Source organism: Manis javanica, chromosome 2, assembly GCF_040802235.1.
Source record: "Manis javanica isolate MJ-LG chromosome 2, MJ_LKY, whole genome shotgun sequence".
NCBI classification, from domain to species: domain Eukaryota; kingdom Metazoa; phylum Chordata; class Mammalia; order Pholidota; family Manidae; genus Manis; species Manis javanica.
Genome location: NC_133157.1, coordinates 188,283,471 through 188,307,761, shown reverse-complemented (window position 1 = coordinate 188,307,761; position 24,291 = coordinate 188,283,471). Strand labels below are relative to the sequence as shown.

Here is a 24,291-nt window from a genome sequence, read left to right as displayed (position 1 = left end):
AAAAGACTATCAATCTATTTGCAACAGAGGTATACTGTGGTTGAACTCCATATGACCATATGATAATCATCAATATAGTATATAGCATAGAAGTGGGAGTCAAAATGCCTAGATCCAAATCCTACCTCCACCCCTCCACCAATGTCAAGTGCATGTAATGTAACTGTAGAGGTTATTTAACCCCATAAGCTTTGTCCTCATCTTTGGATGGAGATAATAATAGCATTTTCTAGATAGGGTTTTGGAGGACATTCCATTAGAATGGTACTTACATCAGCCAGCTTTTGCTAGGTTAAAAAGCAATAAAAAATGAATCTTAAGTATCAGTGACTTACAACCACAGAGATTTATTTCTCACTCATACTCATGTCCCTCAGGAGCTAACTCAGCTACTCTATTCCATAGTCTTTTCATTCTGAGACCGAACTGGCGAAGCAGCCTCTGCTGGTCTCATGACAGAAGGAAAACTCAGTGTGGCTTTAATACTTCCTACTTGGAGGCAGCACATGTCACTTCCATTCATATTTAATTGACTAAAGTAAGCCATATGGCCAAGCCTCATGTCAGTGAGTGGGAATGACCTTCTACCATGACACACAATATATACATTGACTGGAACATAGGAAGTACTCAATGAACAGTTGTTAATTTTAAATCCTTTCTACAAAAGGGAAGTTATAGTTTGGGACTACTGTTATCCTTTGCTAAGACACAGAACACTAATATTATGTGTTTGGCAGATGGTTCTCTAAAGAGCCAGTTGTGGTGCTGAATGCTTCCTTTGACATTTCCAGGGAAGGTGGTGTACGGAGAGCCCATTGCAGCATGTCTCGGCACGGACGGTACTCACTACTGGAATAAAGAGTGGCACCACGCAGCCCACTATGTTATGGGCCCACCCCTGCGACCGGACCCATCAACGCCAGACTTCCTCATGAATCTCTTGGCTAAGTAATCATTTAGCAGATGACTGTGAAGTGTTTTTCCAAAATAGGGTGTTCTATGAGTCTCAGGTTAAATGTACGAGGCCTTGTCCTGCCATCTGGACCTTCCATTCACCTCCCACTATTCTGTTCTACTTGGCCTGTCAGTCCTTTGGGAGTCTCTCACCTGGAAGCCAAAAAACTCTGGTTTATTTATGATATGGTAACAAAAATCTCTCCTGGACAAAGAGAAATCAGATAATTTTGGCTGAAATATTACTATTTTCTGATTTCTTCCTTGTCTCTTCTATCTCTTGTTGCTTAGTGCCAGGTCTTTTCATTAGGCCTTGTTGTTATCCTTCAGAATATTCTTGAATATTTTTCTGTGCTAAGAAAACCTAGGAACCAGATGTGCCTGTTGTATAGGTACAGCAGGTCATGATCTGGGGCGGAGCCACCATAAGCGTGAGATGCAAAATCCTGCTCTCAAGTAGGTTAGCCCCATGAAAGGCCACCCAAACTGTTTTCAAAGATGCACCTTTCTGGGATCTTATGATCATTTTTCTTGAGAAATAACACCATCCATGGGTATCTGTCTACACATGGTTCACAAATATTCAGATCCAAATTAACAAAGAGCTTTTCACAACAGACTGTGCAGGAGTACACTTGCTCTTTCCTGTCAGCCTTCCTCCTTCGTATACCTGCACCCCAGAGATGACGCACAAGTCAGAGCAGAATTCCTGCCGCTGGTGATGCCAGCACCCTCAGCCAGTGTGCCACCTTCGCTCATCACAGCTCTGCTGTTTGGCCAGGGGCTGCCCCTGTTTCCATGTACCACCATAGCTCATCTTTGTGTAGTTCTCTATTCACAAGGAATTTTCACTTACATTATTGCCAGGGACCCTGAAATAATTGCTATCCTGTACATGTAATTATCAATTTCTAGATGAGAAACCAAAACATTGGACAAACTCATAATTCCAGAGCCAGTAAGCAATGGAGCCCAGAACCCAGTTTTTCTGATCTAAGTGTGATCCTGCATCACGCGTCTTGTAAGAGTGCTTCCTATAATAGAGACGGTGTGGAGCAATGTGTATACTGAGAAAAGCTGTTCACTCTCCATGGCAGCTCCCTGACTTTCAGCTGAGAAGAGCATCAGGAAATCAGGAAAGATTATGGTAGCTTCCTCCTGACGTATCCTACCTGCTCACGCTCATCCGTCTTGTGTGTTTTTCTTTTACAGCGATGATCTCACCACCACAGGGACTGACAACTGCACTTTCAACACCTGCCAGAAAGCTCTGGGGAAGGATGATTTTACTAAGATTCCCAATGGGGTGAATGGCTTGGAGGACCGGATGTCAGTGATTTGGGAAAAAGGCGTGGTGAGTTTCACTGGATCCAGCCTGCTTTGCTGACTTCTTCAGTCAAGATCTGGCCCATTGTAGGACCAGAGTGCCACAGGCCTTCACATGGAAGCTTTTTGGCTGTTTTTACTAGAGTGGAGACTGAAAATGTGACACCACCTCATCCCCCAGGACAATAATAAGAATAACTTTCTTCTCTGAATAGTTTAGTTAAGAAGATGCATTGCACCACGTTGGAGACAGTAGAGGATAGATTTAGATTGGGTACAAAGAGGGTTATTCTTGAAGTCTTTGAAATGCTAGCATTCTTCTACTTGATTTCTCATTTTTTTTTTTTAATCCAAGTTCCTCATGTGTCACTGGTATAAATACTTGGAATGATTGAAAATATATGAAGTATCTTAACATGTTCATATCCCCTTTTCACAAAATCTTTGTAGATAAACCTTTTAAGAAACTTTGAGTATCATATTTTAAAAACTGCTACATGAGGTCCCATAAGTAATAATCCAAAGACTAGAAAAAGAGATTTTTGTAAGATTTCCATAATTTAAAAATTTCTCCCTGAGGATGGAGAAGAATCAAAAGGCTATATGTTCGTACGTTAACTTCTCCAGCCGGGTGATGGGTAGTTGTGAAGACCATCAGGGGAGACTTGCCTGGTTACTTCTGCGGTCAGCATTGTCATGTCATGCTCACCCATCCCACAGAAAGCCTCCCTTGGGTAGTGCACTACTCGTATCTCACATCTCAGAACACCTACACGTACCACACACTTTTAACTCTAATTGTTTACCAGTCTTGTCAGTTTTATTTCCCATATGCCTCCTTATTTCCATCTTCATGTCTACTGTTCTAGTTTCAGGCCCATCTCTTATTAGGACTATTGCAGTAGTCTCACAGCCAGTGCCTCTGCCTCTAGTCTCTCACTTGCTGCAATCTGTTCTGTATTCCAGTACCAGAGCTGCCATTCAGAAATGAAGGTCTGTTCATGCTACTTTCCTCTCTAAAATCCTTTAATTTTCTCCATTACTTATAGGATGATATTTGAGGAATTAATTTACATGTTAGGGTCTCCAAAAACATCTCTGAAATAAAGCTCTATCATCTGCTAATTTTCCTCTTCACCCCCTTTGACCTCTACTCTAACTCTTATCATCCCAGAGGTTTCTCTTCTCCTTCTTTTTGCTTAGATTTTCTTGATAACAGTTCAGTCTTTTTTTTTGACCTTGTATTGTTACAATGAGTATCTTCATTACTATACATTTTCATCATACATAAAGTGTGTAAATGGCTTTAAAGTAATCAGATATTTATTAATAACATAGAAAGCTGTATTTTTTTCTGGAAACATTAAGGAGACTTACTTATGAGTTTATTATTTTTAGAACATGGCCCTTTTTTTGAGACAGGGACCCTTTGATAATTAAATAAACCTTAAGGATGCTCTTAGCAATATAAATGTACATGGGGATAAACTCAACATTAAAAAAAAATCATTTTACAGTGATCACATCCATCCAAAGTTTATCCGTGTTAAAATCTCTTGCAATGACTACCCATGATTGTTAGTTCATGTAAATTTCAATAGCACAAAATCGAACCTCTTGAGTTGATTTTTCCTCTTTCTGAAAGCATTGTCAACTAATTTAAAGGTCAATCTTATTTTAACTCTATAATATTCCATCTATATGATCATCTCATAAATCTTAAGTCTGCAGATCATAATGTAGTAGGTGCTGGTAGTAAACTTGAAATAAGGATAGAAAATACCACTGCCAACATTTAACTATTGTTGGTGTGATTCTGGGAAGGACAGGAAAAGTTAGAGTGGTTGTTTTTTTAAGCTAGTAGGTTTGTGAAAAGTTATCTTCAGGCTTCCGTATGTTACCACATCATTCCCCTCATTATCAATATGATTACTTAAGATTTATCAGCATCAACAGATGTGTTTGGTTTCACAATATAAAAAGTTAGGTGCAGTTCTGTTTGATTTTAAGAGATATAAGTCTTATACTTCTATCAATAGGAGATGTTTTTGTATTTGACCATTAGAGCAAATGCATTTTCTTTCTTGGATTGTTTTATAGCATAGTGGTAAAATGGATGAAAACCGATTTGTGGCAGTTACCAGCACAAATGCAGCTAAAATTTTTAATCTCTATCCAAGAAAAGGAAGAATAGCTGTGGGGTCAGATGCTGACATTGTGATTTGGGACCCAAAAGCCACAAGGTAAGACTCAGTTCTTGTATTCCTTGGTTTCCCCATGAAGAAAAAGCACTTAACTTGCAAAGAAATTGGCCCTAATCAGCCACTTCTTACCAGGCGATGTATTTAGCCATGCTCAGGTATTTTGAGATTGTGCACAAATTAATGGTATTGATATACAAATATTCCTTTGTTTTCCTTGGCATAGAGGATGTAAAAGTTGTGTTGCTTGTCATTCCATGGAAATGGATATATGTTTAAAACCAATATGAATTTACCACTCCAGTGCTTGGCAAACACCTGAGTTCACATGGAGGAAATGAACAGAGCAATGAAGAAAATAAAAGGCTTAGTTTGAAAAGGACTCAATTGAGAACTCGAAATAATTACAGCCTTTTTAAAACTTTCAGATAGAAAAATTCCAGTGCAAAGGGTATCACTTTTAGTCAGCCAGATTTTCCAGTTGAGTTCATCTTGAACTTATCATTCCCAGTAGACTCCAGCTTTTTGTTTCCAATCTCTGTAATTCTATGTTAATACTGCAGCTTTGGCAAATTCCACCAACTCAGGAAAGCATTCAATAGAGCCTGAAGCTCTGGTAATTTCTCCTTATAAGATGTTAGCACTGATAACACCTGCATCCTGATTTGTGTTTTTCATAAGCTTTGCAGTTGCAATGGAGAAAATCCCACACACATTTTGAGTATGTGTGTGTGTGTGTACACTCACATGTGTGTAAACAGGAACCCATAGGAACTTCTACCTTCATTGAATAGATATTTATTCAAAGTTTATTAGGTTTTTTTATTACAGTAAGCAAAATCTATAGTTCTTTGGGGGGTGATGTCATCACAGAGACCCAGTTTCAGTTGATGCATTTCTGGGGTACCCTCTGGGGAAAAGAAGACCTTCAAAGAAGCACTAGGCCACCATTGCTATGAGCCCCAGATATTTCCTTAGATGACACCTGTCTTTCTGAGCTTAACATTCTCCTCTGGACACTCATTATCCCAACTCGAGCACCAGCTGACGTACATAACTGGCTGCTCATGGTCATTGCAAGTAGCCTCTAGTGAACGGCTATCACTTTGTTACTGACTTGTAATTCATGCAATGCAGCAAATGATGGTATAGACATTTTATTTATGTAACTGTCCCAAGATATCAGCAAGGCACAGCTCAGTATCATTGTTATGATATTAACAAGGAACTATTGCCCATTTAAGAACTAAATATCTGCCTTTTAAATGGTCTAGACTTCTCCCCCTGCATAAGAGATGAAGACAAATAAAACCAAATGCAGGCAGCATATCGACCAGGCTAGAAAAATTGTCCTTGGAAAGATAATGGAGAAAAAGATGGCTTGGATTTGGATTGGTCTGTGGATGAATTGAACATGCTGTGTTTAGAGAGCTCCTGGTATCTTAAATGACTCTATGAGGGTTGTTGTATGCTCAGCAGAGGATGCCCAGGTATGTTTCTGCGGCAGTTCAAACAGTTTAGGCTTCTCCAAGTGCTGGGACCAGATAGGTCTTTTGAAATAACCTATGGCAAGGAGATCATGAGACTTAATACAGAAAACCGAGAAATTCGAAAAGGGTAAAAGCTCTCATGTGGAAGAAATATCTGTGGGAAATGGCATTTTTGAAAAAAAGCATCTGAGAAAGTCATAATAATGATAATTATTAGTAATAATTTGCATTTGCACAGCTCTCATTAGTTTTTAAAAGGGCTTTGGGTATTTAAAAATGTAACTTACAAGAAAGACAATATGACCACCTTAGGATGATGAGAAATCTATAGCCCAAAGGACCTTCTGGTGTAACAGGTTTGATACAAGAACTCTGATACAGGGTCTTTGACTTTGCAAACTCATGGTATGTTTTTCATGAGCTTCGGTACCAAGGTATCTCCTGATATCAAAGCAGAACACTTTGTATTGTACTGGATTGTTTATGTTCCATTCTGTCTTCCAATCAAGTAGGCCAGTAACCAGAGCTCTATAATTCCTCTTCAAAGGTGTGGGAGACATGAAAATACTCTATAGTGTGCTGTGACCATCCAGTCTCATTTCTGATAATGTCAAGGGCCGAGGGAGGCAGTTCCCCGTGGCTCTTCTCTTCCACCTTACACATGGTTGTTGCCAGCAGTATCCACCGTAAGAGTCTCCTCAGCAGTTTTAATTTCTGAGGGTGATACCAGCTCAGGAGCAAAGCATTGTCTTCTGTAGACAACTGGACAAAGAGAAATGACCTCAACCTAAGGGTGTGAATAATTCACTTACTTTATTTTCCACATATATTATTGCTTGGAGGATATTTATAGGCTGTGATTGTGTCTCTTTGAGTCATGTTTTTAGACTATATAAATTTAGACCACTTTCTTGCAAGTTTTAGCTACTGTTTTCTGTAACATTGCTTTGTCCTTCCCATCCTATTCGGTTGTTTCAGAAGAGCAAAGAATGATCCAGATGTTCAGTTCTTGTTTTTTTAAGGTCTATATATCTGGGGGAGTGGATTGACTGAGAAGGAATAGGAGGGAACTCTCTGGGGGGGTGACATAAATATTCTATATCTTGAAAGGGGTATGGGCTACTGGAGTATATTCATCATTATCAGGATGCTATGAATTTTGATTTGTAAATTTTACTGTATGTTAACTTCACATTTCAATGTCTGTAAAGAAATAATGAACTCTAATAAATAGATTGGCTTTTGCAGATAAAAAAAAAAGATCTATATATTACCTGCCTAATTTCCTTCCTTTCCAGTTAAGAATAACTAACTTAAGGTCAAACTAAAAAGCTTTGGTGCTTGTAAGTTCCTTTCTTTCTCTTCCTCTTATCAGTTCTTTAATATTTCTTTGTAATACCTGTCCTTCACTTTATGATCCTAATGGCAACAGAAAATTCAGTGTTTTCATTTTTGTATATGTGTCTTTTTCTAAGTCTTCTTCATCTCCGTCTGCTTTTTGTGCACACCTAGGTGCCGGGCATGATGAAGGCCAGCAGCGACTGTCTGCAGGCCTGATGTGTAGGTTCTGGTCCAGCTAGGGGACCGGGGCAGGTCATTTAAGGTCTCTGACTATCTAGTCTCTTCTCATGTATAAGATGAGACTATTAATAATTGTCATGTCTACCTCATAAAGTTCTTGTTAAAAATCACATGAGATAATATATGTGAAAATGCTTTGTAAACCAAGAAAGTGTTTCACAAAGCCAAATATATATTATTATGGTAATTTTCTATTTATCTAGTTTGGTTGGTGTCATTCTTTACAGTATGTTTTCATTTTTAGGTATTCTTGGCTATTTGCCTGCGGCGACCAGGGAGGCAGATGAACCATAGGGTTCTATTTCTCTGACCCTCAGATTATCTTTAAAAACTGGACACCTTTTTGTTTTATGCTTCTTTTTTTTACTGTCCTTTTGAAAAATGTAGAAATATTATCCTTTCTTAGCAGGATGTATTGAAACGATATAGTCCCCTTTGAATTTATTTTACTCTTTCTACATGTTGTTTGTTTCTCCAACCCTTCATCTTAGGAATTCTCTCTAAGCCACCATCAGAATATTTTGCAGTGTCATTATTCATCTTTTTCAATGTGAAACCTGCAGAATATGTGGGAGGCAGGAGAGAAGGGGCAGTTGAAGAAGAGGCTTCATAGAATAGTGGATATGGAAGAATGTGGATCTTTGAACAGGAAGAGAATGCATTTATTATGGTTTATTTCAGTTTGTGGAAACTGTATGCTGATTCCTTATCTAGACTGACCACAGCACCCACTTTCTCTATTCTTAGCCTGGTTGTTATGAGAAAGTTGCTTATCTGGGCTAGCTGTTCCTGACCAAAATTTATGCTGATGACCTCAGCGAGGATCTTTCTGATGCACCACAATATTTTTAGCCTTCTCTCACTGTCCATGCATCACCCACAGCTTCCTACTGCCCTCAGCCACTACCTCGCCACCGTCACACCTGCCTCTTGTCCCTGAGCAGACCGAGTCCTGGGGACCGCTGCACGCCCACTTGCAGTTCTGTACCACAGTTTTCATTTACTGTTTTCCTCCCTCATTAACATTCTTGAAGCCTAATACCATTTTGTAAAATAGCTGGTTTATTTCAGAATAGTTTCAGATTTGCAGAGAAATTGCAAAGACAATACAGAGAGTTCCTGTATACCCCACACTCAGGTTCCATTATTATTATAGTATATTCCTATGGTACATTTGTTATAATTCATGAACCGATGCTGATATGCTGTTATTAATTAGATACCATATTTTACTGAGATTTCCTTAGTTTTTGCCTACTATTCTCTGGTCCAAGATCCCACCCAGGACACCACAGGACATTTACTCCTCATATTTCCTTGGGCTCCTGTGGTCTATGAGTTTCTCTGGCTTTCTTTGCTTTTGATGACTTTAACAGTTTTGAGAAATAGTGGTCAGGTATTTTGCAGAATGTCTCTCTCATGATTTTTCTGATGTTTTTTCTCATTATTGGCCTGGGGTTGTGGGTTTTTGGGGAAAGACCATACAAGTAAAGTACCTTTTCATTATATCCTTTCAAGGGTACATTCTGTCAACATAATCCCTCCCTGCTGATGGTGCCCTGGATCAGCCGGCCCAGGTAGACTGTCAGGTTTTCCACTGTACAGTTACTCACTTCCTCCTTTTCCATATTGTACCTTTTGAAGGAAATCACTGTGCACAGGTCACACTTAAGGAGTGGGGAATTATGTTTTAGTAGATCCTGCATCCCCAGGGCCTGGCTCACTTCAGCACAGAGTAGAAGCACAGTAAATGTTGAACAGGTGAGTGAGAAGAACACAGCTTTCCACATGCATGGAAGATTGCTATGATTCAAAAATGGCATAAACTGCATTATATACTTGAAAGTTGCTAAGAGAGTAGATCTTAAATGTTCTCACCACAGAGAAGAAATGGTAATTATGTGACATGATGAAGGTGTTAGCTAATGCTGTGGTGGTGATCATTTTGCAATATATAAGTATAACAAACCAACATGTTATACACCTTGAACTTACACAGTGTTTTATGTCAATTATATCTCAGTAAAGCTGGGAAAAAATAAAGAAATGATATAAAAGAAAATTGGAAAGATTTTATTCAGCAACAGTTATGGTTAGAGGAAAAGTAAAAGTTGTACTTCCTCACCTCATGTTTTTAACTTATTGCAAGTTATCAGTAAATGATTGTTGCAAGAATGAATGAATAAAGATGACTGTCAGTGGAAAGGATTTTCCAAAGAGAGAAGAAAGAACTGCTTCACTGGTCTTATTTTTTTGTGTCCTCTTCATATTTGAGGTCGGGGAGCTATTAACTGGTTAAGCAGCTCTTACAGGGAAAAAAATTAAGTGAATAGGAGCTTGTGCTCTTTCACTCACAGGTTCACTCAGCCAGACATGAGGTCAAGATCATGTGAGAGCCTGGTTCTGCCTTTAGGAAGCTGACGGTCTAGGGAGAGGAGAGGAGATATAAAGTCAGGTACTCTCAGTCTCAGAAGGAACGTGTTAAGAATATGACATGAGAGGCAAAAATAAAATGGCACTGAAGACAGCTGACATTGGTGCAGTCACATCAAAGAGGAGAGTCAATGGCACCTCCCGCCCTGAGAGTCAAAACTAAACAGGCGAGATAAACTGAGGCACTGATGGGAGGCCTGGGAGGAAGCAGTTAAAGCCAGACATTCCAGGAAACAGAGACAGGTTCAAGCTGTGCAAGGGAGTGGGAAGGTGAGGAGGTCATAGGCTGATCTCTCCAGTTTTCATTTTGTTTATTACAATTTTACGCAGAACTCCTTGAGTGGAGAAATACTGTTTAATCAAATGAATAAATGGATACACTTAAAGGGGTTTTTTCCTTGCAAGATGCTCCTTTTTAATATTAAATTTTACCTACTTGATTTTAACATTAGCTGAAATCTGGCAGTGTGAAGGCTTACTGTCTGAGGTAAGTAGAGGTTTGCCAAAATTTTCCTTTGAAATTTCTTGAAAGGTCTAAGCAAAAACAATGGTCCAGCCAGTTAGTCTCCTAAGTGAGAGCAACATGCATTTCCACTCCAGGCCCTGAAGGGGGCACCCACAGCCCACACTGAGCTCAGGCCCCAAGCAGATCCCTCCAGGGGGCCGGTTATGCAAGAACTGGCCAGCCTCAAGAAGAACGGATGCATTTGCTGATGATTTTTGGCTTCACGGTACACAGATGTTTTTCTTTCTTTCCTTTAAAAAAAATTCTCGTTACTTATTAATAGCATGGAGTGTTAAGTATGCTTGCAACATAATCTGTAACCTTAAACATGGACTGCATTGAAGTTACTGAGAAAGACGAGGGGAAGGAAAGCAGTGCAGCCATGCTTTTTTTCTTTTAAACCTGTAAAAAGCCCAGATGATTCAGAGTGAGGGTTCTGACACGTGGGATGGACGGTGAGAGAGAACTGGGAGTGGGAGTCAGTAGAGAAAGTCTGGACATCCTGATGAAAGATTATCTAAGACGTTACTAGCCTGTAAAAAGTTGCTGCAAAAATCAACTGCAGTAGCTCTTCTGTGTCATTGAACAATAAAAACAAACTACATCTGGTGCATCCAGAGCACCTCCCTTTCCAGAAGTAAAACGAGTCTGCTGGATTCAGCTTGACAGCTCATTGAGTCCGCGTCTATTGCTTGTGACAGAGGTATGTGTCCTCACGCCCCACTACTTGGGTCAAAGCTTCGAATTTAAGGACACAGTCCCAATCTAAATGTTTGCCCTGTTTCTGCAGAATATCTTGTGTCCTTAGAGTCCAGGGGAAGAAGCCAGGGGTATGATTTTCATGTGGTATCAGGACAGAATTTTGTGGTGTCATGTGGTCAAGACAGAGGGTGGTCATATTGGCCAACTTCTTAAAGGTCTTATTAGAGAAGATGTTCTGCAAATTACTTGCAAGCCCATAGCAGCAGCAGTAACTCATGTTCTGTCAATTTAAGACTATCCTGTGAGCCTCAGTTCTTCGGTATTCATTAAAGAGCACTTAGTTTCTATGGCAACTGTCCCTTTTCAGTATTTATGAGCTACAGGGTATCTCATAGAATCTCAAGCACACAAGCACACAACTAACACATTGTGTGAACTGGAACATTTAATGAAGACTTGTAGCTGGGCTGTATCTGCAGAGCAGGCATAGTTTGCTCATAGTTATTTTCATTTATTATTTTTGTAACTCGATTATAGCAGGCTTTGACCTTGAATACACCATTCTTGGAGGCATTGTGCCGCCTTTCCTGCTTAATTTCCTTCCCTTTCTCATTGACTGTAGAGATAAATGAATTTAACTTTATATTCTGTGAGGTGTAATGACTTGCAGCTCGTGAAAGTGCCCCTCTGTATTCTAGAGGGGGTGTTGTGTGTGAAAGAAAGCAGGGGGAGAGTGCCTGTTTGATCCTTGGGATTGTGGAGTGTGGGGGTAAAGAAGAAACAGTGTGCAAGGTGCCCTTTGGCAGAGCAGTGCTTATATTGTATTATCCTAGGTGTTTCACAGAAGCTACTGGGCATTTTACCTTGACACTGCACAAAGGTGTGTGTATCATCTGACCAATTTGTGCACCATCTTCCTTCTCCTCAAAGGAAGTGTAGGTACACATGCTCGCACACACTCACACGTGCCCGTAAACACAGCACCTGCCTTGCTGCTCATACAAATTGGTCAGCCAAAGACTCAGCTGTTTCTAAGTGTGTTTAGAACTAACTCCTCCCTCCCCCTGGCCTCAAGCCCCCACCACTGCAGAGCACATTGTAGGGAGGAGGGGGGTGGGGAGTGTGGAGGCCTTGTACCAGATGCATGAGTGGAAGTGAAGATGGTTTGCGGCATCATTTTCACTGTGTTGTTCTGCATATGTTCATGGAAGCAACAGGCCATCAGGTTAGGTTACCCGGGTTGTACTTTTGCACAGCTGCAAGCCACTCTTCACACAGTAGTTACTGCAGATTTCTATAGTAATCACAACAATTTTCTGGCTTTTGATAGCAAAGAATCTTGAGGAATAAGTGTATTTTGCTAGCCCACCTAATGTCCAGCCCTTCATCCAGGCTACAGGGGACAGAAGCAGAGCCTGTAAAGAGAAAGTCTTTGGAGTTAAATTCCTACTCTGCCACTTCCTAACTGGATGTGACCTTAGAAATGTTATTTAATTTTTCTGCACTTCAGTTTATTTGTAAAGTAGGGATGCTGCCAGTGATACTTATTTCATAGTGCTGTTGTGAGAGTTTAAGATAGGGCACATAAAATGCTTGATATAATAAATAAAAAACAAAATAACTAAAATGCTTGGCACATAGTGTTCAGTGGTGCTTGGCATGCAGTAGGGCTCAAAAGTATTAGATGATCAATTTATCAAATAAGGGGAGCTGTTATTAGCTAGAGTTGTGATTCAAAAGTCTGTACAGTAATGCCTTACTGCAGACATGACCAAAAGGTACTAGAATCATATTTCATGGGAAAGCTTCACCTCTTGTATTTCATGCACATCTCCAATTTGCATCAAGAATGACTAACAGTAAGAAGCTTGGATGGATTCATTTGGCTAAGATAACCTGGTTAAACCAGAACTCTTAAGTGCCCCCAGAGCTAAGTCCTTTGAATAATTATTTTTAGTGGAACTGTTCTAACCAACTACCTAAGATCCATTTTGTGGCCTTCAGAAAGACATTTGCTTTAAAGAGAGTTTTGGACTATGCATAAAAAAATGCTAGCTTTGCTGATTACATACGAGTACATTTTTAGCCTCTGTTTATTCCAGGTTGTTTATTTAAACATGTTCTTATGCAACTGTACCTTTCAAGTGAACTAGAAATGATTTTCAGGGACTTTGCTACTAATAGCTGCATTTTTTTTTTTTTGCAAATCATACAAGAAAAACAGCTTAGGAACAGATCACAGCAACCCATTCTATCATTGATCATTTGCCTTTGCCAGAGTAAGCACAGTTTATTTTAAGCATTAGGATTTGGGCAAAAAATAAGCACCAAGGGAGGGGGGTGTTTGTGTGAAAGGCATAGGCTTTTCTGACTAAACACGTGTTGTATTTTTTTCTATACCTGATATATATGTTTCTGTCTTTGACATTTTATTGTCTTAGTTGCAAGCTGTGTCTGTAGGTTCCAAAACAGTGCCAGGCATACATAAGAGTGCAATAATTATTTGTTGAGTGAGTAAACCAGATACTAATAATCTTGGATCAGTGAACAGATGTGTGATTTAAAAATTTTGGTTGGGCTTTATTTATCTGTTCCTGGAACTGGTTCAAGATCCAGGTTTTACATTTTTTCCCTTTGAGTTAAAAGAAAAAAGAATTATTGGTTCTTCTGCCTTCTCCTTCCCCAGTGCAGTGCATGACAAAGGTGCATTCCAGAGTCAGTGGCCAGTAGCACTGCTGACCTGGCCATGAATGTGGTCTAAGCCTGGTTGGAGCTTTTGTGGGCCGAACAACTCTATTTTTTCTATCTCAGACACACTCCTAATTCTGACCAGCTATCTTAAAAACATGGACCCTCGGTTATGGAAGAAACAGAAGATGAAGTGAAATGGATAAAAGGAAATTTAATATCACTACCTGAAAAGAAAATCCCAAGGTCCTTGTATTCTCAAACATAGCAAAGAGCCATGGCTTCCTATAAAGAGCTTTGGAGAAAGTATCAGTAAAAATGCACCCTTTCCTTCAGAAGAGGATCACAGTGGACATCTCTTTGGAGGCAGTAATTTAGGGAAGGGCAGTCTTTTTAATAGCCTGAACAAAACTCCACAAAACTTACTTTAAGCTGATTTATCTTTTTCTTTTTTATAAATCAAGATTTCTCCAAGTATGGTCCCTGGATCAGCATCATCAACATCATCTGGGAATCGCTATTCTAAATGCAGATTCTCAGGTGTGAGCCCGGAGCTGCTGGCTCAGAAACGCTGTGGGTGGAGCCCAGCCTTCTGTGTTTTAAAGAGTTCTCCAGGGATTCTGATGTGCACCCAAATTTGGAACTCATAAAGTGCAGTTAGCTCCCCAGAGTTCCTCATAGCCTTGCTTGATTACTACTAGTTTTAGGGAACTTACCATCTAACCAAAGTGTTCAGTCCTTTCTGAGATGGCTGTGATTGTTAGGAGCGTCCCTTGGTTGCATTAAAATTACCTACTTCCATTTCCTAACATGTTTGGCCTCTAGAGCTATGCAGAATATATCTGAGCTCTCATAGGACAGTCTATTCATTCATTCATTCATTCATTCATTCATTCAAATATTTGAAGGAAGTCATTGACCCAAATAAACCTTCTCATGACCAGGTAAGCATTCTCAGATCCCCCAGTGGATCATTAGGTCTATGACTAGCAGAATCCCAATGTCCTGACCACTCTTCTGAGCTTATCTTGACACACACTTGCCAATGTCCTATGAAGATGGGAGTCTCAGAACTGGACGCAATTCTGCCTGTAACACTACCAGAGCAAGAACATGTGAGACTGTTAGTTTTACAACTCCAATGTAGAACTTTTAATTTCCTTTATTAGATTTTCCAGGATGCATCTTATGAAATTGCTGTTTGAAGGTTAAAAACAGTGAAACATGAGCTGTTGCATGAAGTTCTAATATCACATTTATTCAGTCAGTAATTTTAAAACTTCTTGATGTTTATGTTAAGATGACTGGGATTATAGTAAATTATTGCTTTTCCATATTGCACTTTTAAGTTCACTTGAGCAGACAGTAATTTACAATGTCCATAATTTTAAAAAGGTGCAATATTTAATAAAAACAAAAGGCAGAAAGAATAGTGCAGTTAACACTTGCATATTAACCTTCTCAAGCCCATCTCCTTGCCTCTCCCCAACAACTGCCTTGGATCTTGGCTTTGATGTTTATTATTCCCGTGCATTTCTTTCTGTTGTACTATATATAGATACATTGCAAAGCCATTATATATATGTGTATATATATCCATATATATTTTTAGCTTTATATTTTATGTATTTTTATCTTTGTATGAATGGTATTGTACTGCAGGTATTATTGTATAACTTTCTCAGAATTATGTTGGTGGGCCTTATTGTGTAGGTTGTTGAAATGTGTAAGTTATTCCATCCTTTTTCACTGCTATATAGCATTCTATTTTATGACTATAGCATAATTGATTATATATTCTTCAGCCAATAGACATTTTGGTTGTTTCCAGTCTTTCACTGTTTCACTATGTACATCCTTGTATATGTGTGTGAGAGTTTCTCTAGAACATCCATCTAGCCCCTGATTTGTTTTAGATCAAATGCTGCCAAATTCTTGCCAGTGGAAACATAAAATTGCTGGATTCTTGTAACTAAATGCAAGACTTTCCATTTGTCTCTATTATATTTTATCTTGGCCCACATCTGTTCATTCAGTAATTAAAAGCCATATATTGTGCCCCTGATATGTGCCAGAGACCATGATAGCTTGCTGAAGACAAAAGTGAATATGGCATAATGCCACCCTTTACCCAGGGCTGCAAGGGCAGGGCAAGTAGACAGGTGGTGGCTTTACTTTTTGCTGCAGTTGTTGTGTCTTGAAGTGTGAGTCTGGTGGTCCAGCTATTAGGTCTCACTGCAGAGTGAGATGGGCTGTGGTACTGGGATGTGGGGTTGGAGGAAATACAGTTGGACGAATTGGGTTCATGACCCCTGCTACACCCTGAGGTGACACAGCAAGTATTCACTTTAGAGCTGCCTCTGTATTTTGTTGTTCTAACTTCATACCTACTTCTTGAAATAGAGAATATGGGCACTCACCCAAGACACGTGCACACAGACATAGAACTCTTTCCTCTCAATCAGGGTCTCTGCTTACAGCCACATGGATTTTGCACAATTGTGCAAGAGGACCCTGATTGCCCCACTCTCATCATGTATGAACTGAGGTTAAGGAATATACATATATATATATGTATATAGGCTCATGCGGAGCAGTGAGCTGGGGCTGCTGAGCAGGCTGCCAGTGAATTCAAGGTCAGAGTTTCCTCACTGCACTGCAGGGCAGCAGATTGCATGCTCTGTCCTCAGTGACAAGTGTGCTCTTGGCCAGAGGGAGGCACGGGTCCTTGCAAATCTGCCAGCTCCTGGACATCACTCCCCAGCACATCCTGGCAGTGGGATTCCTTGGACACCAGAGGGCAGTTGACTTGTTTTTCTAAAAGATTCCATGTGCCTATGAAACAGCTACTCAGTGCCTTCCCAGGAGAGTGGCCTGTGCAAACCAGAGAGAGCTTGGGCAGGAAAGTCAGGGTACATTAGGTTTATTTTGCAGCTGCAGTTGGAGTCACATTAAAGCTATTGCCTAATTTCCTTTATCTAACTTGATTTCTCTTTGGCCAGGAGGCAAATGGATCAATATTGTTTTTTATGCTGAGATTATGTTGCCTGAAGGAAGTTTTCCATCGGTTCATTGTGCCTGCCTTCAGTCCTGTAATTGGGGCTCTGTGCTGCGTGGGCAATGAGGGGCCTCCCCAGACATGCATATGAGGTCTGCCATCTGCACAGAGCGCTCTGAAGGCGCCCTTCTGGAGGGGTCAAGCAGGCTGCCCCTCTCTAGGCAGAGACTGGCATCTGTGCTGGCCTTTTTGCACATGTTCCCCTGGCCACACACTAATACAGACAGCTTCATTTTACTTTTTTCTGTACTGTGAAGCCCTTTTTATCCTACCTTTCCTCTGTTTTTTTTTTTTCTATATTTGGAAGGCTCTCTGCCTCTCCAAAAGTTCTTCAAAGTGGTTCCTTTACATTTCTAATATTTCCTTCCTGTCGTTCTAATATTTCTTCCTGTCCCTCTCCACCCCCACTGTGATGCTGCCCTTTTCCTATCACCATGGGAGGAAAGCATTCATCCTTGGTTCTCAGTTCTATCTTCTACCAGACATATAAGGAAAGCTAAGATTCTGGAGTCAGAATAATGAGAAGGCTATTTACCCACCCAAAAAAATATCAGAGGCTTTATTTGTGTGGAAGGTTTACTGAATTCCTCACATGGCCAGTTTGGAGAAAGTATTAATCAGTTATCTATAAACATGTATTTATTGCATGACGATTCTATATAAGAAATGGCATTGCTGAGTACTGTGGGGGACATAAATATAAGGTGTCACAGCTGCTACCAAAGAGACTACATTCTGGCTGGACAGACAAAATATAAGCATGGGGAAGGATAAATAACTCTTGGAAGAGGAACAGTAATAGCTCAACACAGCAGTTCAAGTTCAAGAACTGGGAGGCTCCCATGTGCCTGGCTCCTTGACCAAGGGGCTGCCCGAAGGATTGTCCTGAGGTGAGGTCCTTAAGACCTTATGGAAGACGAGCTTGGGCTTCAGAAGTGGCTTTCAGCCAACTGAATCTTTGGGGGTGGCTCTGAGTAAATGAGGGAAAATGGAAAAGCTACATTCAAGGGGTAATCAGGAGACTGGAGAGATTGGGCAGTGGGGTCAGGATGGGCAGATAGTTGAAGGTTAGTCCTGGCCAGACTCCCAAGGGCTTTGCATGTTAGTTTAAGATTGGAGGATTTTCTGTTAGGCAGCATGAGCTATTGAAAGGGAGTTTGAATTGTTGTAAATCTGCGCTTCCCAATTTTTCCATGGCACAAGTAGAAACTGATGATATTTGCAGAATGCATAGCAGTTAAGAGAAGAGGATTTGGAGACTGGGAAAAGAATGTAGCATAACCAGCTCCCCTGGTTTAGCCCTGAAAGCGCCACATCCAGGCAACCCCTTCAGTGTAAGCCTCTAGCGCCACATCCAGGCAACCCCTTCAGTGTAAGCCTCTACCAGGATCCCTGATGCCTGGAGCTCTGCCCACACTCGGTCACCCAGGGACCTGGGAGTTTGGGGCTTGCATCTCGGCTCACCAGATGGGAAGCCTTTTGCTTAAATGGTATTTTGAGGTGATGAACGTGATGGACGGGTTGGAGTCTAGAAGATTGGTCAGGAGGCTATTGGTGGAACCTGGGTGAGGAGATAGAGTCTCAAACAAGATGATGTCACCAGAAATGGTTAAAAAAGGTATTGATTTAGATACTCTCCACTGGAAGAAAAAGCTCCCCAACAAAACAACTTAAAGATTTAAATTTGAATGAGGTAGAAGATTCAGAAGTGACTTCAAAACAAGTACAACTTTGTTCATTTATGACTCAAGCATTTATTGTCAACTGGGTATAATACATTTTACTCTTAAGTTGAGTAAGAAATGTATTCCCCTAGTATAACTTAGGGCCTAATTCAATAGATTAAAAAAAACATCCAAGTAACTATTATTATAAGGTCAAACATCGTAGTGTGTGTGGCTCAGAGGTCAAGGAACCTGGGATTTAGAGCAGGACTGGATCACTGCCAACACTGGCTGCTTGATTTTGGACAAGTTACTCACCTCTCTGAGGCTCAGTTTCTTCCCAGCAAAATGTAGATATGCTAATAATAGTACCAACCTCCGGAAGGAGATAATGCCTTCAACATAGAACATGACATATAGTAAATCTTTAAGAAACATTAATATCATTATTCTCATGATCATGTACAGAATGACAATGTGAGCTATTTACACACTAGCAGGGAGGTATCGAAGTAAATGGTTTGTGATCTGAGATGCTAGAGGAATAAAAACCGGGATAAATCAACAATAGTCTCAGAATTACAGCTTGTTTTGTCAATCGTAGTTTCATCCCCGATTATACATATCCTCTTCCACACATTCAGTTTGTAGTCGGCGTGTTAGTGGGGCACAGTTGTGCCTTCAGTTTTGGCAGAGTGCCCCTTGGCCACTCCGCGCAGGACTGCGGCACAGTCTGCATGTCTGACAGCATGTGGCACTGGTCTCCTTCCAGGGAAGGCTCGCAGTACGATTTCTTTTCATTAGGTGCTTCATCTAGGTTTCATGTAACTTGGATAACATTTGCAGTTTTAAAATCATTTTGCTATGGTAAACCCAAATCTCTGATTATTTCTGTTGGGTGGATAACTGAAAGCAAAATTACTGTGTTAAAGGGCACATGCATTGAAGGGCTTACCATGCTGAAATGCACCAAGGTCACCACCTCCTGATTCCTTACCAGCCCTGTGCACAATCTTTTCTCTTCATTTTTGTTACTTTTACAGGTAAAAATTGTTACTTTTCCACTATAAATTACATATTTTTGAGCACTTGAAGCTGAATGCTTTTTCATTTTTTTCCTTTTAAAGAAATATCTGTTTATCCCCTTTGTTCCTTTTCCTTTTGACAGCATAATATTATTTATCACTCTATTTAAATGGTCTGTTATATTTCTTGCAAATTCCCCAAAGGACCTTTTGAGGAATAAATGCTATAGTGACATGAAAGTGTTTTTGCATAAACTGTAAAGTACTGTATACATGTTATTAATGTTGAAAAATTGACCTTGTTCATATGTTAGAATCATGTTTATAACAAAGAGGTTCTTGCAAATGCAGAAATAGTCATGGCTAGAGTGTGAGCTTCATTCAGCAGGAATTTTTGTCTGTTCTATTCACTACTGCATTCCTAGTGCCTAGGACAGTGTATGGCACTATAATTTTGACATATAATAAGAAGTAGGTGATCAAGAAATATACATTACATGAGTGAATAAAGATAAACACACAGGTGAATAGGGATTTTCTACAGTGTTCCACCAAGATGACTTCTTCATTTTATTTTCTTTTTTGCCTCTAGCCAGAAGTGAATAGAGTTGCATAGGGCTGTGAAACAGTGTTCTGCAACCTGGGTTTATGAAATGCCTTTCTTAGAACCTAGCTGTATTTATTGTAACCCTGTAAGCCTAATTAGTACTTCTACCCCATTTATTTAATGACAAACCAAAGACAAGAAGAGTTTAATGACCCGAGCATGGCTTTTAGCAATATGATTAAAGACCCAAGTTGTTTGTTTTTAATGTAAGAGCATTTTTAATTCCTAAACAAATGGCAAATATCCTAGTCCTCTTATGCTTAATTTATTGTTTTCTGGCACCTATGAGGATAAATTGTACACAGGTCTAAAAGAAATCATGACTGCATGCCTTGAATTTGATTCATTCTTTGGCAGCTTTTTTTTTTTTTTGGAGAAAGGTTTTACATTTAAATTTATGCCATAAGTATAATCTCCTGTATAGACCTAAAATACTACCCACAGGTGTCTGGTACCATCTTGTTTCCTAAACTTTTTCTATTCTGTTTTTATCCCCAATTATCCTCCCTTGCATTACATTTTCCTTTTAGTATTTCTGGAAGAAGATGGGGTAAAATTTCACATAAATATGCATTTCACTTCAAGCTTGTGTTCTGGGTTGATCATTTGTAGTGGGAGGCAATACACAGTGGTTAAGCACTTAGTGTTTGAGTCACAGATTCTTATGATCTTAAGTGAGTTACTCAGCTTCCCTGGGCCTCAATCTCTTCATTTATACAACAGATACTTTTTTAAATCCCTGCTACCATTCAGTAATAAGGAGGATTTAATAAAATAATGTATGAAAAAATGCTCAAATAGGATTTGACATATAATAAACATGCAGTAAATGGAGGCTGTAACTGGATATTATTATTTATCATTATCAGGTTCATCATTAATGATTTGGCCATGACTCCTAGCCACTGACTGCTATTAGTCAATGTAAGAAAAGCAGGTAAAAATGTCAAAGGTGAATGCTTTTGGATAGCAAAAGGCAAGGAAAGAGAGATCCCTGCAAGAACTATGCCAGGCATGTCATGTAAACCACCCATCCGGAATTTATTAGTCAGGGTTTAAACAGAGAAGTAGAGCTAGATCTAGATCTAGATACATAGGTATAGATAGATAGATCTAGGTATGGGTATAGGTATTGATATAGATACAGCTATTGATATAGATATAGGTATTGATATATATGCACACATTATATACATACACACATGTGTGTATATACATACATAGATATACATACACACATAAACATGCATGTGCACATACATATATGTATATAAATTTGACCTTCCATAATTGTAGGAGAAAGTTAAGCAGTGTCTGTAAGGCTACTGTCTTTGCATCTGAAGCTAGAACTTGAAGTTCAGAGAGCAAGCAGCCTGGAAGGAAAAACAGAGGTAAAGTGGGAAGAACAAGGACAGGTGGGACCCCAAGCACAAGCCGGAGCCCCAGCGGATGGAGTGGAAGCAGTGCCTGTTCTGGCTGCCTCTGCCCTGGGTCGTGTGGGTGGGTCTCTGCTTCCGGTCATGGGGCCCCGCCCACACCTGCCCAGGAGTCAGAGCAGCTGGAGGAGGATCCAGGGGAAGAGGGAGCAGGTGCAGCTCGGGTGGCTCCTCATGCCAGGAGATGAGCCAGCCAAGAATTTGGGTGGCAAAATGGTTGCTGCTTCACTTCTCCCTCCACCTTCTGAGGCATAGATGCCATCAGCATTGTGGGTATCCATTTTAAGATGACACGGAGGCTCAGAGGGGTAGTCACTCGCCCCAGATCACTCAGCTGGAAAGGGCAGAGCTGATATTCCGAGCAGGCCTGGCTGATGTGTCAAATTTCTTAAACAATACACACTGCAAAGGTAGCCTCCCAAAAGGGCAGGGAAGGCAGGGGCACCGCAGCACAGAGGCTAAGACTTGGTGTCTGGAGTCCGACGTCCTGGCTTTGTCATCTGGCACGTCAGCTACCTGACAGTGTACGGGCAAATCCCTTCACCTGGGTTCGCTTCAATTTCCTCCTCTGTCAGGAGCAGGATTATGATACCCATATCAAAGGCTGCACAGTAGAGTCAGGGCATTACTTATGTGAGTTCTTTGCAACAGTGCCCGGGGCTTTAAGCACCCCATGAATGTTGGCAGTTACCACTCCAGTTTGCTCAAGTCAGCAGGTGTCGGCAGTGGCAGAGAGCTGACCATAGCATTCCCCTAAGCACCCCCTGGGTGTATATCCCCTCCCCTACCTCCTTTTTGGCCAGGTCTGCCCTTAGGTGTGCTCTGGGGTGTGGCTGAGCCAGTTTCATTGGCTGCATTTCTGTACCTTCTCAGCATCACCGCCTTGGATTCTGGGCCACCTGCCCTGCTATAGGCAGACCGAGGTGGCATTGCAGTGACAACATCACCCCGAATAACCCGATGGTGCTGATGCTGGGGTTCTTGTTCACGGAGCCAAAGAATAAACTTCGTGAACAGTCAAGGTAGGAGAGCAAGGCAGAGGCTTTTATTTAGAGAGAAAGTGAAAAGACAGAGCTCCTGCCTCAGGCCAGGAGGGGACAAGAGAGTCTCTGGGTGGTGCGTTGTCTAGGGGTTTTACAGGCAGTTGAGAGACAAAGGGCTAGGCATGTACCCCTGCTAAGTGGTCTCAAATACTCTGAAGAAATACTAAGTTTCTTATTAGTCTTCCTGGTTATTTACAAGAATTTTACTGCTCTGATTTCCTCCCAGGGTAGAGCTTCCTGGTCTGGGAGCATATCACTCAAGGCTGCCTGCTTTGCTCCCAAGATGGGCTGAGTTATTGTCTTACTTTTAACTTTTTGGGTTTCAAGATGGAATCCTTCCTGTTTTTTACTATGTTGTTCTGGGCTTGCAGTAGTTTTGGGCTTGCTTGCTACATTGCCCAAGTTGCAACAAATCATTTGTTTAGGGCTGGAGGAAGGAAAGCAGCACTTGGGTAAAGTTAGAAAAATAAGCTGGGCCCCCCAGCAGGCTAAAGCAAATCTCACAATGGTTATCTTGCTTAGTCTTTTTCCAGAGGCCCTCACCCTGCTCTGTCTAAGCCCAGGGTCCCTGTCTCAGTGCTTTGCAGAAGAGGGTACCTTTGGGTGGGGTCAAGTTTGAGCTGTACAGCCTTGTTGCCAGTTGGTTCTCTAGGGCCATGCTTCTACCTCAGAGCCTCCAAACTGCTCTTTTTTAAGGGGGGTTGATGAAACACTAGAATGTACCAAATTCTTGCCCAGATGGAAAGCAGATAACTCTATTGCAAGCATTCTGGTAACCTTTCTAATGAGTGAAGAAGGTGGTGATTTCATCCTTTCAGCAGCAGAATGGTCCCTGGCAGCTGGATGTGGTGGAAGGAGAGTGGAAGGGGCAGTCAGCCTGACTGTGTGTCATTTCTGGCCCTGTCACTTACTTACTGGAGACTCTAGCAAGGTACAAGCTCACCTTGTTTTATTGGGCTTTGCTTTGTTGCACTTTGCAGATAGTGAGTTTTTATGAATTGAAGGTTTGTGGGTAACCCAGTATCCAGCAAGTCTACTGGCACCATTTTTCCAACAGCATTTGCTCATTTCCTGTCTCTGTGTCACATTTTGGTAATTCTCTCAATTATTTCAAGCTTTTGTTACTATATTTGTTATGGTGATCTGTGACCAATGCACTTTGATGTTACTATTGGAATCACCACAAACTGCTCGTGCAAGATGGTAAGCCTGGTAAGTGTGTGTGTTCTGACTGCCCTACTGACTGCCTGTTCCTCTCTTTCCCTCTCCTCTGGGCTCCCCATTCCCGAGATGCAACAGTATTGGAATTAGGCCAATTCATAAGCCTACAGTGGATTCTAAGTGTCCAGGTGAAAGAGTCACACATCTCTCACTGTAAATCAGAAGCTAGAAATGATTAAGCTCAGTGAGGAAGGTACATCAAAAGCTAAGATAGGCCAAAAGCTAGGCCCCTTGTGCCAATGGTTAACCAAGCTGTGAATGCAAAGGAAAAACCCTTGAAGGAAATTAAAAGTGCTCCTCCAGTGAACACACAAAAGCTGAGAAAGGGAAATGGCCTTATTGCTAACAGAGAAG

At 40.8% G+C, this 24,291-nt stretch overlaps 1 protein-coding gene across 12 annotated transcripts in view; it reads left to right on the top strand.

The window, feature by feature from the left end:
- The window catches only part of DPYS (dihydropyrimidinase), a 461,295-nt gene that overhangs the window by 37,960 nt on the left and 399,044 nt on the right, over positions 1 to 24,291 (top strand). For all 12 annotated transcript variants that reach the window (XR_012128351.1, XR_012128352.1, XM_073229952.1 and 9 more), the window contains exons 5-7: positions 795 to 951; positions 2,170 to 2,311; positions 4,384 to 4,526. Coding sequence is in view for 10 of the 12 variants with exons in the window: in XM_073229952.1 (XP_073086053.1) it covers positions 795 to 951; positions 2,170 to 2,311; positions 4,384 to 4,526 (442 nt within the window). In the remaining 2 variants the exon portion in view is untranslated. The remainder of the gene's footprint in view (positions 1 to 794; positions 952 to 2,169; positions 2,312 to 4,383; positions 4,527 to 24,291) is intronic.